Source organism: Tauraco erythrolophus, chromosome 3 (assembly GCF_009769465.1).
Source record: "Tauraco erythrolophus isolate bTauEry1 chromosome 3, bTauEry1.pri, whole genome shotgun sequence".
Taxonomy (NCBI): Eukaryota; Metazoa; Chordata; class Aves; order Musophagiformes; family Musophagidae; genus Tauraco; species Tauraco erythrolophus.
The window spans coordinates 52405096-52417847 of record NC_141467.1 but is presented as its reverse complement, the minus strand read 5'-3'; the positions used below and the strand labels follow the sequence as shown (position 1 = coordinate 52417847).

Here is a 12752-nt window from a genome sequence, read left to right as displayed (position 1 = left end):
AGTTTATTCCCTGCATGGTTACAAGTTTATCCCTAATGTCTTGCAGAGAGAAACAGAGTTGAATGCAAAATTTGAGTATCATAGCTCTAAAATTTGGGGTAACACAGGAATGTGGGAAAATAATTTACTATGTAATCATGTCCTGTTCCCAGAAAGCTTCTGAAATCCTATTAGCAGCAAATTTAACATATGCTTTCCAAAACAAGTATCATTTTTAAAAGATGGAAAAACACACTCTAATTTCACATCTACTGGTTTTGCTATACCAGATTAAACAGGAACAACTAAGAGAAAGGCAGAATGGGTCAAAAGGTGATCAGAATGTCTAAGTCCAAAAGAAGGCAAAAGACAGAACCTGTGATTAAATTTAGGTAAAAGGAGACAACTGGTAAAAAAGACCCCTCCAAATCTGAAAGATTGCATAGTGAGTTATTTCAAGGTATATTATATAGTTTGTCCTTGGGTTTTGTATTTGTATTGCATCTTGATTGATATCAAACTTACCTCTACAAAAATGGATGGAAAACCATGTGCTTTAAAATGGCTCCCTGTCTCCCAAGCTGATCTTTTTAACTTCTATATTAACTGAATTAAGCAAGCTAAGCACTTCAAAAGTAAAGAAATAACAAAAATTTAATTCAGTCAGACTCTAAATCCTACACTTTTCTTTAATACACACTATTTGGATTGTATTAGAAAAGGACAAGTTTACAAAAAAAAAAAACACAACAACAAAAAAACCCACAACTTGCAAAGTATCCAGAGCTACCCTGTAAGAGCAAAACGCAACAAAGCCAAAAGCTAAAAGGTACTACTTCACCTGTCTTCTAAAACCTTGATAGTGTCATGAAGTGCCTTTTGCTGTTCTCTGAGCTGCTGGTTCTTGGTATAAAACTCTTCAAGCCTCTCTGCATCCCTAAATCAAATAGAGAAAAAGTTAGTTCTAGCTTTAAATTACAGCTATTAGTTCTTCAACAGAGAATTCTCTCTGGCATGTTTCTTTCACATTCTTGGGAAATGTGATTATCATCAGCACAAATATTAAGTTGAAGATAAATGAATAATAAATGAAGAAATGATGAATGGTAATTTAGAAATATCTGAGGAAAGGAGCAGGTAGTTTCTAATTCACTACAGTTGAGCTTCTGCTGATAAATCTGATTTTTCCTCAGGACAAAAACTGAAGTTGATGACAGTCATGGCATAAAAGCCAACAGTATTCTAGCAACAATTTCAGGGAACGTAAGCTTAAGCACTTCTCTTATTTTACTGCATTTCTGAGCTGTTGGGAAGCTAATTGGGGGTTTTCACAATCAGGTCATTTTGGTCTTGTCTTAGCAGTGAGTGCATCTTGCAGTGTTGCAAACCACATTAGGTTTGTAAAGCTCTGACAAGTCTTTAGATCCATTAGAGATTTAGTTCCTCAAGAAGCAATTCTCAGAGTCTGCAGAAGAACATGAGGAAGGGAACTCTCTTCCCAGAAACCTCATAAACAGAAGATCTTGAGGAAAATATCTTCTGTAAAAGCTAGGACTAATTAATTAACAAAGAACATTTCCTCCTCAAAAGAGCTAAGGAAAAGCGGTAATATTAACTTCCCAATTTTAATTCCCCTTCACTTTTTCCCAACACCTCTTCAAGATGCAAACAAGGCATGAGCCACAAGCACACTTTTTTTTTTTCTACAAGGAAATTAGTTTTCAGTAAAAGCTTAGCAGCTGAATCCATGTTACATGACAATGACTGACTTCTGAAAATTCATTCCCAGCTCTTCTTTTTACCATGGAATCCTTTTTGTATTCCATGAAAGCGGGTGTTTGTTTTCACCGTGCCTGGGATGGATTATTTGAGGAAGCCATGAAATTGGCTCACAAAAAGCTGCAAAGCACACACACAACAGGAAATGAAAACATATTTACTAACTTGTTAATACAACTCTTTTACACAGACATACTTTTAAATTGGCGCTATTCCTCTAAGATACGTTAGTTAAATACATTTTCATATTTCTATAATTAGAGTAATACAAGAAATTAACAATCATGGGTCATAAAGTGAATGGACAGCCAGAGACTTCCACAGTATACAATCACAGACATATTTTATTAATTGTGAAATTTAAGAACAAATATTTTGTTTTTCTGTACTACTATCCAGACCAATATTATCCTTTTCAGCTGCATATACAATATATAAAACAGTCATATGCAAACAGCATGAGGGACCATTTAAAACTTGCACTTTCTCTTGGGGAGGACAAAGTGCTAAAGTTCTGTTACCTCAGTTCATTAACCAAGCACAGCCAGGCCATGGCAAAATTTGAAGTCTGACAAAAGCAGTCTGTATTTTTCAGATGTTTATGGCATTAAAAAAAAAATAATCTTTTTTTTCAGCTTAGTTTTCAGCAACTTACAGAAGGTCTAAAATATCAAATTTTAAAATCTTTCTCAAGTTACCTTGAAGTCATTCTATTGCATTAAGTTATTAAAAAAAATATTAACATACACTAATACTGCATGCCTTCCACTTAAACCCTGTAAAATGTCACATTAAGACAGTAAAAATGACAGAAGGAACTAGGCACTTTTTTTAAAAATAAAAAAATCCAGTGCACCTGATAAACATGACAGACATTTTTGACTTTGAAGGCACTCTGCATAATGAACAGTCTCTGACCTAGCACTTACAAGTCATTAGCTCCAATGCTGAAGTGGGGTACAAAATAAGGCACTCATTGTCAGCTGATTACCAAGTCCAAAATACTAAACCTCAGGTATTCGGATGCACCAAGAAGAACAAGACCTCCTATGTAAAAGTACTGTATCTACAATGTGATAATTGTAGAAAGATTCCAACAAACAATAATAAACCATTTGGTATGTGTTCGGTCACATCACTAATAATGTTAATCATATAGAAAATTAACTGATCAATTTAAGATTTTTAGAATGTGGAAGCAACTCACGACACACCAGGTTAAGTTAACAATAACAGCAAGAGATAATTTCATCCTTTTACATTAAAAATGAAAGAACTACTTCATTTATGAATTATACATAAGAAATAAGATGTTAAATTGATTTTTTTCCAGGAAAGTAAGTGTACCCTTTAAGTGTAAAACATAGCACCAAATATCTGCTAATTGACAGTCATCTAATAACATAATATAATTTAGAATCATAGAATCATAGAATCGTTAGGGCTGGAAGGGACCTTCAAAGGTCATCTAGTCCAACCCCCCTGCAAGGAACAGGGATATCTCCAACTAGATCAGGTTGCTCAGGGCCTCATCCAACCGGGCCTTGAACGTCTCCAGGGATGGAGCATCCACCACCTCTCTAATCTACAAACATAAAAATATCCTATGTGATACTGCAATATCAATCTTAATGTTCAGCAAGCATATATTTCAAATGTAAACAACACATATGCTGTTTGGATTTTAATGAAAGATCCGATAACATTCCATGATACACCCTGAATTCAATATCTTGATAAATCTTGTATGAATTCATATTTCCAATTGACTAAAAATTCACCGACAGATCAAATAATATTGCCACTTTTAAAAAAAAATAATTTGTGACTGATGCACAATTAAGCAGCAGCTGCAAATACTACACACTATGTTCTACTAGTGCTGGAGACTGAACAAGAAGCTGTATAAAAGCTGACAAATCTCAGTCCTGAGGAGCAGGTGCATATGTGGGGGAACAGGGAGTAGCCACATAAGTACTCTTGGGATTGTAAACCCCACTGTAGGTTTGGTGAATCACACCAGCTCAGCAAGCATCCAAGTGACACCATGCAGACAAAAGTCAAAACCATAGGCAATTATCTATAGCCTTCACAAATGAGACCTATATGAATGCAGCTGAAGTGTGAGAAAACACAACACTGAGCACAGGCTCAAAGCGCTACCGTGGATTATCAAATGCCAGCAGGATGGGAGATATTTAACTGAAATAAACAAAACACAAGCTCAGAGGAGGTTTGAGCACTACAAAGGGTAAACAAAACCAAAAAAGATATCTAGGGAAGGGAGCAGCATTACACAGCTGAAGGCAACTTCTTCCAAAAGCCTAGTGAAAAGAAGCAAAAACAACGTTCCTGGAAGCGAGAGTTATAATTACAGAAGAAGAGTTATAATAAAAGTAGCCAGCAAGATAAGTAGGTACTGTATACAATGACATTATACTAGAAAAGCCAGTATCATTTTAAGATGCATTTACATACTTCATGTTACAGGAAAAGGAAAAATGGATACCACTAGAGGGAATTTACTCCTATGGAAAGCCACTTTTGTTTCCTTCCCAACCAGAAATATAAGCACATGAGGGAGCTTAGACAATAGCTATCAAAAACGCTAGAGAGTTGCATGAGTTACTATTGTACAAAAAAAAAAAGCACATGATGACCTAATTTTTCTAGACTAGGGGAGGGTTATTTCCTCTTATACAATTTGAAAATGTAACTAAAAAAAGAGACAACTGAAAAACCTAATAGGTATTACTGAGGAAGAAAATTGGCTAGAAACGTTAATTCCGAAAAAGCACAAACTATGCTTGAGAGCACTGTGGCTAGACTTTAAAACTAAGATTGTATTATCTTCGACTTCAGATGGCAATGCTGGGAATGCAAATATGGAGTATTTTTGCTTATTTCAAGAAGAGCTTAATTTCTTTAACATATCTAATATAATTATATTGTTTTCCACAGTGGAAGAAGATGATGCAATTTATTTCTACTTCTCCTACCACAGCACTTTATAAAGCGCAACTCATAATACAGGTCATATGCAATATTAATGTAATTAAACCTGAAGTCAAAATTTGAATAATCACATTAGCATATCTCTTATCATTTAATTAAATATGGCTTTCGTCAGCAGAAGGAAAATAAAAGCTGATTTAATGCTGTAAATACATATTGTGATTCTACTGTACATGTAAATCTTGTAATTCAGTTATTTTCCCCTCCAAATTGCTTCTAATGACAGAACTAAAAATTAGTAGCAAACAATGACTGCAAAAGAAGTTCTGTATGTCTTAAAATATAAGAATTGACTGAAAATTAGCATGGTTATTACCAGAATCTTTACTGAAAGACTGGAAGCTGAGTTAAGGCACAACACCTGACATTAAAGGCAAACACGTAGTGAAAAAAAAAAAAAAATCTAAAATGTTGGCTTGTTACTAACTTCTCTTTTACAAATTTGACCTCAATTTTAAAAACATCTCCCTAATTATCCTTCGTATCAGAAACGTCAACATCTCGATAGGCATCCTAGAAACACCGTAGATAAGAAAACCCTATAAGTCTTTTGTTCAAGGAAGGCAAACCTAGCATTCAGCTTAGACATTCTATAAAGAGTTATGCATTTCTTTAGATTACTTCAGCTGAATTATTAAAGTGAGCAGAGTTTTGTACACATCTGAAGGAAGAATCCATGAAAACTCAACTGATCTTACAAGAATTACAGCTCGTTAATGGTACTCACACTCTCCTTTAATAAATTATATCATTAGGATGAGTACTTACAAGCATCTTTCCTTTTTCAACTTAGATATTTTCAGCTGTAGGCCTGAAAAGTGGAAAGAAAATACATGTTACACAATGCTGATTCAAAAAAATGAGTGAAACAATAAACTAACTCCCCTTTTGCCAATGACACCTTCAAAAAGAGAGAAAAAAGTCACTAATTTGGAGAGAAAATGGTTCATTCTGGACTTCTTGAGTATGTTCTATGGGATCTTGGAAACAAATATTGCTATTACAGTCCATAGGAAATAGGGAGTTCTTAAACAAACATGCAGAATCCTACTTAAACAGGTATAAAAACATCTTTCTAAAAAATCCACACATGAATACCAAGTGCTATCGATGTATTTTCATTGACTATACCTACCTATGTAGCATAAAGTATATTCTGCATACACACAAATGCATAATACTACACTTGAAATGTAGCATCCAAACAGTGAACTGAAAAATGCATTACAATGTATTTCTGTAAAGGACACATTACAAAAATACGATTCTAAGCACAGAAGGACAACATATGCTATTTGAGGTATGCTACCAGACACTCTCAGCCAAAGCTTCTTTGGAACCTCTTAAGGTGAGGTGAGGAATGATATTTCTTCTATGGCCCTTCTCCCACTAAGGCCCACACTCTTAGACGTATGTTCTATGTAAAAACGTTTGCAAATACAACTGATGCTCTTGACAGGAGTGGCCAGCTGACAGCCCAGGGGCTAGACAGCAGTTCAGCCAGTCTGCTCGCAAGGTTTTGGGTGCACAGGAACAGGAAGATAAAGGTGCTTTAAGTACAGCACAGTTTAACACGTAGGATGCAGTGCTGTGGAAATTCATGTGACACTACCCGCACAAAAGCTGGCTGTTCCTGTTCTAAATAAATGGTCAGAAATAATAAGACTCCAAGGGTATATAACATTTTCTTAAATATAAATTCAACAGAAATTTTCGTAAGACATCAGAAAGTAACGTAACACAATTTTTCCCTAACGCCGTGTTTTCTTCAAACTGTGAAAAGCTGCAAGCAGCTTCAGGTTGAACATCAGGTATCTTACAAGCTTTCTTGCGAAAGCATTAGTTGTTTAGGATAACATCATAAACTTAGGAAACCAGAACACTTTTAAGAAAACTTCTGACAATTCTGAATTTAAACCAAAACACATACCCAATATTGCATCTCACTACAGAAAATGTAGGTTAAGGCAGCTAATAGACTACTTTCCATTCCCTAACCACACTCAACTGGGAACAGCTCAAAGGGAAAAACTACTGGCTTGAGAAGGTTCACTCTTCAGGCTGCTTACAATGTAGCAGTCAGGCCAGCCAGAGCCTCCCTGAAGACATGCCACAGGCTGCTACAAGATGGCAGTGAGACAATGAGAGAAAAATGCACAAGAGGCTACTTAAGAAAAAAAAAAGTTCTTAGGAAATATAGCAAGACTTCTTTTCTCTCTAAGTGTTCAGCACCTGTGAAATGTTATGTTCTATCATGCAGATCAGCATAGAAAGAGGGTTTATTTTTTTTAAGTAGTTGCTATTCATCAAGCCAATTAGGCATCTGCAGTTAGAATCCCTATAAAGCATGTTCCACGCCCATCAGAAGGAATGAAGCTGCACAACAATGCATCTCCTGTATGAACAGGTAGTCTGTTCAGCAAGTATTTAGGATTGTAACATTGGCAACCTGAGCCACAAACTGAGGAGGCAGCACTCAAAAGGCCCAGTACCGTGCTACAGGTAACACTATCTCCCCTCTCACCTGAATTCAGGAGAAACCAAACTAGTTGCTTAAAGGCTGCATTTTTTCTTAATTCAAATGACTGCCATGAGAAGGCAGGAAATCAGTTTGTTACATTTATCCAAGAGCATTGAATTACCACATCAAGTATAATCTCTTCCTTTTGCTTTTCCTGAGCATTGGGAGGTTTTACGCATACTCATTTAAAGAGCTTTGCTTTTTCAGATTTCCTTATTTAGCACTCTAGTGAGCACATAAACTTCTGTGGAACTACACTATACAAATTCTCAATCCAATTTTATCTTTCACACAATATTTCTATGGAATAGACAAGCTGCAGACTATATAAATCTACATTATCTAAAGCTCCTAAGTGCTTTAGTAAATGACACACTGTCCCTATTAAAGTGATGGAGACTTTCTTTAAGCTATCATTAGGCAGTTTAATTAAACACTCAACACTTATGAAACTTGCAACTTGATTAGACTTTGTACCAGTAATATTTCAATTAATGGCTATGACAATTTCTTTCCTGACGAATTTTCAAACACATTAAATGACTTTCTTCAAACTGACAGTGCCTGGGAAGACTGCAGCACCGTTATCGCTGAAATTTTCTTGGAACAGGTTGGACAAGCTTCTGTCAGCAACGACACAGACGTAATCCTACCTTAAGGGTATAGAGATGGACTAGATGGCCTCCTAAGATCCCTTCCAGCCTTGTTTTCTATAATTGCTTACTTTTGAGGAACTTCTAGCCATTTCCTTTCCTATAGCAATCTATCAATGAGATTGCTTTCCTCATAATTTTCTCTGCATCTAGGACTACAGTTTTTTCTCCTGTTGATATCTTCTGCTTTTCACAGGTAAGGAACAATTAGAAAAAAAAAATAGGCTATTTCTTGTACTCTCCTCACATTTCTATGTTGAAATATGTTTCTTTTTAGTATAGAGCTTTAGAGTTGAATTCACCATCAGGAATCATGTTGATAAGACTTACATGCAGCAAGTATCCATATAATTATTTTGAACTAGATGCAAGTATTAACACCTGCAGAAATTAGTCACTTTATGAACAGCATTATTAAATTCCTTTCTAATTTGTGAGCACTATGCAAGTATTCCACACATTCTACAGGTAGGAAATAAAAGTAAATATAGTTTTAATGACCATTATTCTGAACCGCTGAGCACTTCTGAATTCCATAAACAGTTAACTGCCATTGACCATGCTCAATATCTTTGGAAACTGGGTTGTAGGAGTCCTACTCATTGTCACGTACTGAATTTGAGAGAAAAGAACAGCTATTTTGTCTGAAGAGGGCCAAAATTTGGGGGTTTTTTGCAAGTGATCAGTTTAAAAGAATAAGAAGCTGGGTTTGTTTAGCTAACATGGTGGGAAAATACACCCTTTACAATATAGTAATATAAAAATTCAGTAAAATCGATTTTGAACTGTGTGAGGTTGAAGTATACTCTGGTCTATACTCTATAGATACATAAATATTATAACTTGTATAATATTCCTGACCATTTCAAGATCATGTGTTAAAAATCCTAATTTTCATGAATTTGTAATAAATAATAAGAATTCCACCATTACAGTGTTCAGTACATTGTACTGTACATGCAAAAAGCTTTTTCTGCAACTACTAACTTCCCCTTAATCCACCATCTTTAAAATAATTTTTTGCTGACATTTAGATTGGAAACTCATGAGTCAATTTTAATTCTTATTTATAGACTTCAGAAACAAGCAAAGTCCAGGCAAGCCTGTGTTTGATGTTTCTAAAATATCTTCCAGTACCATTTTCTATAAGAGGATCCCCACCTTTAGAAAAAATTAACTATCCTTCAGGCATGTCTTTGATGTTATCATGGAAGACCTAATTTTACCTAACACAGTGCGGGACATACTGACAAAGGGCTAGGCATTAAAAAGACTGCCTAGTGGCAAAATTATCTGGCCACACCCGGCATGCATTCTAAAGAGTATCTTCACTTGCATAAAGAAAACCAAAACTTTAAAATCACGTGCTGCACATCCCAAGAAACTAGAGAAGGGGTCACGTAACATTACCCTCTACATTAGAGCTTTTTGTTTGTTCAGTTTTTGTTGTTCAGACATGCCATAGATTGCCAGATCCCATGCTGTCAGTACTTCCGCATTTATCTGCAGCTGACATCACACCCACTCTGAAAAGAACCATCAAGAATTAAAAAAAAAGAAGAAAAAAGAAAAAGTCATAAAAAATAAATGACTGTTCTTTTGGGGGGGATACTTTTTAAAATGTATCTATAACAACAGGAAATATAATTTTATATTGTAACAAAATGTTACTTTTGGTACATCTTTCCTTTCAGTCACCAAACTGATAGAAGTCTTTTTGTTTGGTTGGATGTTTTTAAATTACTAACACAAAGTGTCAAGGCCCAGTGGTGCAAATTGTTGAGTCAAGACTTTCAGTAGGAGGTATGAAACACCTATACATTATAAAACAGTCCTCCACAGTTTTTGAAATTAAGAAGTGATAATATAACTGGACCTAAATGGACAGACCTGGAACTGGTCTGAATAACTTGATTTGGAAACTTGGAATCATATTCCATGAAAAGTAAAGTAACATTTAAACATTTCCTAAGCAAACACAGATCTCGTGTAACATTGTGTTACTTTTTTTTCACCAACCTAGCAAATCATCTATACTTGTTGAGAGTTTATATCTAATCCTGTTAAGCCAGGCTTCGGTGGTAAATCTATAAAGATCATTTATAATCATTCAGTCCAACTTTCCGCATAACAGATGACATTAAAAAAATCTATTTAGTTCCATGCAGACAGAGTGGTGGTACTCTGGTTCAACATTGTCTTGTGGTAACAGCCAGCCTCCTGTGAACCCAAACTTTAACAATTTACCTTGTACTTCTTTATCATGACATTCTTTCAGTTTGGACCACAATTCCTTGAAGAAATCTCCTGTAGGTTCTGCAGAGCTAGGGCTCCCACAGCTTCCTCCAGATGCATTCATCTCGCTTTTTTCACTCCCCACTCCTTTGACTTATTTCCAGAACTGGCTCGCTCTCACACTTTAAGTTTTAAATTACATGGTTATGAAGCTGTTTCTGAAGACAGGTGTATGCCTGTAATGACAGATCGACAACACTTAACGTCCACGTTTATCAGAGTATAACTTTCAGCTATGGATGAAATACAAAGCTTACTGCCTATCCTTGAGTTGTACTTATATACTGACAGTCACCCTGAAATTGAGGAAGATGCTAAGTGTTCTGCTACAAGTAATTATAAAGTAACTGAATTCCTCCCCTCCTGTTTAACAGCTATCAACTAAAAATTAGACTAAGATGCTTAGGAGTCTTTATTCTTTTCCTGTGTAAAGCTACAGTTAAGCATAATTCCTGTTTTCCAAAAGTAAACCATGCTTCTGAAATCTGGCTGTCAGCAAAAGCATTTGCCAAAAGTTTTATCAGAGATGTATTTGTGTATATACATCCTTTACATAAACATAGATTCAAATGACACCCTTCCACAAAAAAAAAGCTCACACCCCCTTGAAGCCTTAGTGATTCTACACTGAAATGAGTCCCACTCCCTGATGAAAAAGAAATAGGAGAGTAATCTTAAAATTTATAAATTTCCAAAACATTAGTATTTAAAGAGAACTATCAGACAGCTCTGTCTTAAAAGTCAGACTGCCTACACAACTCAGAACAATCTTACCCCTAATTCTTATTTGTTTTGAAGGGTTTCTCAGTGCAGATGAGGCCCTCAGGTAAACTGCAGGGGACGCATGGTACTCAGATCTGGGTCTGAGCCAAGGAAAGATTCAATTCTATTGGCACTGGGTGTCCAATATTGAAATACTCACATAATTTCTCTATCCTTCAGTTCCCTGTGCATAAAACAGGACATTCTAAGTTTTCACTGGTTTTAAGTGGTCAATTTTAAAGAAACACTTTTGAACAGGGACTGTGTCATTATAAGGTGGACATATATATTTTTATTACTCTGTAATAGAAATTACAATAATAAAAAAATAATCTAAGGTATGTTGTACTATTCCTAAAGTAGGAGCCTGAGTAAGCAAACCACAATGTCTGTAAGACAAATAAAAGGAGCAATTGGCTATCAAATTTTTGAGGCACAGGTTACAGCTGTAGTTCAGATGATACAAGGTCTACAATCACATCAAGTAGCTACAATTCCTGTCTTGAAAGCCTTCAGGCAACTTAGATTATGTGAATGCCGCTACTGGTTTAGCTGGTCCCCTAGATTCACCATGATAAAACGTTTAGTCCAGTGGTCAGTGACATAGTGTAGGGCCTGGAGGCCTCGGCTGTGGTCTCCTTTCTCATATCTCTGTGCACAGTATTAAGCCAGTCACTTTTCTTTCAGTTTGGCTGCCTTTAAAAGGGAAAAAAAAATAATGGAATAAATGGAACAAAAGCATTATTCTCAACAACACAGGAACAATTGAACTGTAAGTTTTTTATACTATAAGGATACTTAAACGCTACAGTATTTGGAGCTGACAGAACCCTGAATAACCATGAGGTACCTCCACATTTGCTTTAACGTGGTCTGTCTACAGAAAATTCAGTGTTTATTTCAGTTCCTGGTTTCAAGTTAGCTAATGTTCTTATATTAAGAGAAGTCATTAATAAAAAATAAAATTACCTTTTCAAATTAGCAATGCCTACAATTCTTCAGTAGAAGTTGAGCAGTAATCTGCTTGCGTATTTGCAGCTGAATCACTCCACTTTGTGTGCAGTCACCTTAAGCCATCTTACAGCAAGCACTTCTTTGTGAAACCAATTGCCTAGCGACATTAGGAATGTCTTTTAAACTCTTATTTTTCTACCTTCAAGCACAGATATCTCAGAAACCATCTTTTTCTCTGTCAAGCGCTAGAGCACTGAAATCAACAAACTTGCTCTCACTTACTGTCTTAGATTTAGTCTGACTATGTCACATGAATCATTTTCAAGAAAAGGGCACCTGACACTAGAATTAGTAAAGGCTGTCCCCAGTGTTTTTGGTTTGGTTCTCTCCCGCCCCGCCCCTCCCCCCCCCCAAAGATGACCATAAGAAAAAAATGCACAAAACTTGCTCAGACTTTCTACAAACGATTAGTACCTCTACTGAATACAAACAGTGAAAAAAGGAGTGACGAGTTTTCCCAAGATTCACCTGCTTCAAGATCCCCAAATGATACATTGCTTTCCACAGGTGTTCAAGATGTCTTCAAATAGAGGGCCCCAAGAAGTGTTGAAGTAGAGCCTTTGACAGGTCTGGGCAGTTGCACAGGTGTAAAAGGTGTTCAGTGATGTCAGCTTCTTAGCTTACTCTCTAGTCCGAAGAAAGGACTTTCCAGTCCTTAGGGAAAAAAACGTCAGAGCTGGATGTACAACTTGCAGGCAGGGAGAGAACTAGAAGCTCTTGCCCTCCCAACTAAC

At 36.1% G+C, this 12752-nt stretch overlaps 1 protein-coding gene across 1 annotated transcript in view; it reads right to left on the bottom strand.

The window, feature by feature from the left end:
• RBBP8 (RB binding protein 8, endonuclease) overlaps nucleotides 1-10306 on the bottom strand; it is a 34440-nt gene extending 24134 nt beyond the window's left edge. Inside the window, exons 1-3 of the mRNA XM_009978641.2 lie at nucleotides 10195-10306; nucleotides 5542-5584; nucleotides 821-916 (exon numbers count right to left, since the gene is read on the bottom strand). Coding sequence (XP_009976943.2) covers nucleotides 821-916; nucleotides 5542-5584; nucleotides 10195-10306 — 251 coding nt within the window. The remainder of the gene's footprint in view (nucleotides 1-820; nucleotides 917-5541; nucleotides 5585-10194) is intronic.
• Nucleotides 10307-12752: the final 2446 nt, after the last annotated feature.